We start from the raw sequence: 4,772 nt of genomic DNA, 5'->3' as shown, positions 1-4,772 counted from the left end.
ATAATTATTTTTAATTTTTTATTGCTAATTCGTCGAAATTCAAAACTAGGTAAATCTATTATGCATACAAAATATTTCATCATTTTCCTATATTTTAGTCAATTCGAGAAATATAATATCTAAGAAAGAAAAAAAGTCAAGATATATCACATATGTTTGATTAACTTATAGAAATAGAAATATAAACAAGTTATTTTACTATGATTTAAAAATGTATATTTGTTCATCAACAAAAACGAGTAACAAGCCAAACAACGCCAAGTAGTTACTTTGATTTGAATACTTGATATTTTTCTTGTACTTGTGAGTAATTTAAATAGATTACTTGATACTCGACTTGGTCAAACCGAGTACTCGACTTTACGAGTCAAGTATCGATCAAGTAGCGAGTACGAGCCAAGTAACGAGTAATTATGCCCAGCCCTAGTTGGAACCGCTCGATCATGGTGGTGGCTTCGGTGGTGCCGGTGGGAGTAACGGTGGAAACGTGGTTATGTAGATTTTTCTTTCTGTAGACTATGACGAAGAACAAGTTCTTAAAGGTATCAGCCAATGACTTCCGTGTTAAGATGACCATATCCACAACTAGTCTAACTCTATTATTCACGCATTGGTGTCCACGTTCACACTTAATTTTGTTAACACTTAATATATATATATATATATATATATATATATATGAAAATAGATCTTAAAAGATAAAGAATTTTCTATATAATTTATTATGATAATTATTTTTATTTAATACATTTTAGAATTTGAGATAAAAATAAATGAGAACATAAAATAGAATAAAAAGAGGAGGAGATTTGTGTGACAAGAAGAAAATAACTCTTATATTAGAAACACTAAAGACAATGAAGCAATGAATAACGGGTCATAAAAAATCTTTTTGACAAGAGAAAGTGTGTCTCAAATACTAAGTGTTATAGAACCTAATTGGAATGTGAAATTCAATATATAAAACATGTTTTCTATTCATTTGCAGAGTTCCGACTTCGATATAGAAACTCTTTTAAATTGACCCTCAAAATAGTGCCTACTTTATCTGTTGCATGTGCAGTGAAGAGTGCTGCTTTATCTACCACCAGAGATGGTGAAAGAGATCCATCAGAGATTCCATCTATCTGTCAAATTTTGTCTCCCTTTCTGTATCACGCAAGTGAGATATTCTTCTTCTTCCTTAGAACATTGGAAATCTTTCAATCAATAAAAATCGTATTGGAGAACATATCATTTATCCTTCAGGAGATTGTCATCTAGATTTAACATTGGAAATCTTTATTTCCAAGGAGGTTTCTAATGAAACCATTTCTCATGGCCTCACGAATGACAATCTCTTTCAATGCAACGCATAAAAAAACAATGAAAAAATCTCTTTCAATGCAATGCAATGCAAAGGTTTAATTATGTTCACTGGCTACAGAGTATTGCTGGGATTTTGGATCTTATATAGAAATTTATCTTAGAAAAATTATTTTATTCTAAAAATAAGTCTGCTCTTTCAAAACACCTATTAAAATCTAGTAATTATATTATAAACAAAAGGATAAAAGCCAGAATTTTGTTTTCTTGTTTAATGTCTTGACAGAAACTCAATTATACAAAAAGGCGATTCACGAGACAGAAAAGAACAAAAGAGCTTTCTGTTTATGTCTCTTGTATATCAATAACAAACAAAAACCTCTTTCAACTTTAGAAAACAAGCTCCAAGATGTCTTCTCTTCTCTTCCTCATCTCCATTGCCTTAACCATAACATTCAATAACCATACTTCAAAGGCAGCAAATCCAGCCGTAAGCTTCAGAGACACTGTCCCTTGCAGGAAAAATAACCTCTTCTCAGTCTCAGGTATCATCAACACATTGTATTTAGTATTAGAAAACTTGTCTCTTCTCTGATGTGAAAAGTTTGTCTTCTTCTGTATGGCTGTGTGCAGATTCCTATGGTGATCTTGAATGCAGATTAAGACAAGTGAAACCTAGTTTCAAACAGAAGACAAGAGGTCGTTATCGAAGAGAATCCCATGTTTCATGTCTTGGAATCAAAAGGTGTTCAAGAAATGGGAAGAATCAGATATTCTTGGCTGTAAAGAAGCATCCAGAAAGGAAGTCTAGTCGGAATCTGAAACAAATTAGAAAAGAAAGTCAGGTTCACTTCCAACACAAGAAGCAACAATCATCAAGATACAAAAAGCAAAATATCGGAGACAAGAAGTTATTTTTCCCACCTCCATGGTTTCTTCCTCCAAACCCATTTGCGCCCCCACCTTCGATTTTTCCACCAAACCCGTTTGCGCCACCACCGTCTATTTTTCCACCGAACCCATTTCAGCCACCGCCTCCTTCGATATTCCCTCCACTCCCATTTCAACCTCCTCCTGCTCCACCTCCCTCAATATTCCCTCCATTATTTCCTCAGCCGCCTCCTGCTCCTCCTCCGTCTATATTCCCTCCAATATTTCCTCAGCCTCCTCCTTCTCCTCCTCCATCTTTCTTCCCTCCTAACCCATTTCAGCCTCGTCCTCCTCAGCCTCCTCCCACTCCTCCTCCATCGTTCTTCCCTCCAATATTTCCTCCGCCTCCTGCTGCTCCACCGCCCTCTCCTCCATCCTTTTTCCCTCCAAACCCATTTCCTCCACTGCCGCCAATATTTCCAGGTCTAAATCCACCACCACCACCACCTCCTCCTCCTCCACCTCCTCCGTCAATTTTTCCATTTCCTCCGTTCCCTTTCCTTCCACCACCACGCAACCCTGGCCCTCCTCCTACTTTATCTTCTTCAGCAAACAAACAACCTACTTAAGCGGACAAGAGTATCATATATATAAACCAAGCTTTTTATTTGAGAAATGCACTGTGTTGCATATGGCATTTATGTGTTTATACAAGGGTGAAGAATAAAGATGTGTTTTCTACTTCATTATTTTCCTTTCCTTTTTAAAATGTTACAAACCTACCTAATGTATATGCAAAATCACTAGCAGAATACTCATAATATGGCTCATTTCTGAAGGTTTATGTGCACATGTATCATAGTCTCTGATTAGACTTGAATGCTCCACTTATAGTGTAGATCCAACTTATGATTGACCATATATTTTATTTATATACACTAAATTATTAACTTAAAATTTATTTATTGTATTTTTATAGTTAGATAATTTCTGAATTGTATTTCTATGAAAATTAGTTAACCTATAAGTTTTTCTATAGTTTTAATGGGTTGACAAAATTATATTTTTTGTAGTTTTTATAAATTATTCTTTTTTTTAAATAGGTTTATTTTAATTATGTCACTTTATGAGATCGCACATGTTCAAGAAATAATGTTTCGTGTATATCTTCAAGTTATTTGTTATTAAAAAATAATATTTTTTTAACGACTGCATTAGATAATGGATTAAACCAGTGTTTTTAAATCCAGACCAGGGGTCATACCGAGTTAAACCGCAAATCGGAAATCAGTCCAGGTTGGATTAATAACAAAATCTAGCTAAAGTTAAACTGATAAAAAATTCGTATCAGACCGTTAAAACACCGAAAACCGGTGATCCAATGAACCGACCAAATCCAGATTCGTATGTACACCAAAATTTTGATATAATTTTTGATATTGATTTTAGATTTGAAAACTAGGGAACTGATAAAAAATTCGTATCAGACCGTTAAAACACCGGAAACCGGTGATCTAATGAACCGACCAAACTCGGATTTGTATGTACACCAAAATTTTGATATGATTTTTGATATTGATTTTAGATTTGAAAACTAGAGAAATTCCCTAGGATAATTATTTTTAATTTTTCATCACAAAATAGCCATGAATGAAGAAAATGACCAAAATAAATTTTATTAAATGATAACTAATCTAGATTTAGGGTTTAGACTTAAAAGGTGGAGGGTCTGAGAAGAGTTTCAAATTTCAAAAAAAAAAAACAGAAAACAAATATTAAAATTTTCAAAATAAAACGAAGCTATTTTGGTCATTTTCTTTCTTGCTATTTCTACGACAAAAGATTAAAGAAACATAATTGACTTTTATACTATTAAATTATATTATAACTTTATATTATATTTTCAGTTTGTTATTTTCAAGTTTTTAAAATATTTTTGTTCTTGAAACATTATATTTGATATGATTTTTTGTAAAGAATATATATATTATTTACAAAATATCATTAAATTAGCATAGTCGTACTAAGATATGGTTTATATTTTCATGTGTTTCGTAAAAACATGACCATTTATTTCGTAAGAGGAACATCTTTTAGTAAATTTGACTCGAAGACCGTGTTTCATACGAAGAACTAGGTTAAGATCCGCGCCTTGCGCAGAATCAATATTATATATATAAATTATTTTATGTATTAAATATTTTGACATATTATAAAATAATAAATATATATTAAATAATTAAAAGTCAGTAACTATTAAAACTATAATTAAATTGAAGCAAACATATAAATCAACTGTATTAATCCAATTTTTTTTTTATTTGATAGGATATGTTATTAAATTTAAATGATACTAACATAGATAATATATTTTAGTATATTTTTAATATTAATGTCTATTAAATACTGATTTCTACTCATATAGTTTTTTGATCATTTGTATCTTTTATAGTAAAAAATTGAAATTACTGATAACAAAATTTTCATGGTGGGATTAATAGTTTTAGTAATTTATAATTAAAAAAAAATAAGTTGTCAATGATCGTTCAAAAAAATTGTTCAAAGCAAATTTTGAAACTAAAATATTGTATTTTATA

At 31.4% G+C, this 4,772-nt stretch overlaps 1 protein-coding gene and 1 pseudogene across 1 annotated transcript; one reads left to right on the top strand and one right to left on the bottom strand.

Moving 5' to 3' along the window:
* The first annotated feature begins 1,671 nt into the window (after window positions 1–1,671).
* Window positions 1,672–2,955, top strand: LOC106337057 (leucine-rich repeat extensin-like protein 3). The gene is made up of 2 exons (XM_013776078.1): window positions 1,672–1,850; window positions 1,939–2,955. The coding sequence occupies exons 1-2, from the start codon at window positions 1,715–1,717 to the stop codon at window positions 2,802–2,804; spliced, it is 1,002 nt and encodes a 333-aa protein (XP_013631532.1). The 5' UTR covers window positions 1,672–1,714; the 3' UTR covers window positions 2,805–2,955.
* A 1,255-nt stretch (window positions 2,956–4,210) lies between these two features.
* Window positions 4,211–4,772, bottom strand: part of LOC106338780 — a 2,575-nt pseudogene continuing 2,013 nt past the window's right edge.

The sequence above is a fragment of the Brassica oleracea genome, chromosome C4, assembly GCF_000695525.1.
Source record: "Brassica oleracea var. oleracea cultivar TO1000 chromosome C4, BOL, whole genome shotgun sequence".
NCBI classification, from domain to species: Eukaryota; Viridiplantae; Streptophyta; class Magnoliopsida; order Brassicales; family Brassicaceae; genus Brassica; species Brassica oleracea.
The sequence above is the reverse complement of the archived record's forward strand: the minus strand, read 5'-3'. Positions and strand labels throughout refer to the sequence as shown.

What these genes read in the sequence shown, in the direction of transcription:
- LOC106337057 (XM_013776078.1), top strand. Translation starts at nt 1,715, where the DNA reads ATGTCTTCTCTTCTCTTCCTCATCTCCATTGCCTTAACCATAACATTC. An exon ending in TAACCTCTTCTCAGTCTCAG is followed by an intron (nt 1,851 to 1,938) that starts GTATCATCAACA and finishes GGCTGTGTGCAG; the next exon opens with ATTCCTATGGTGATCTTGAA.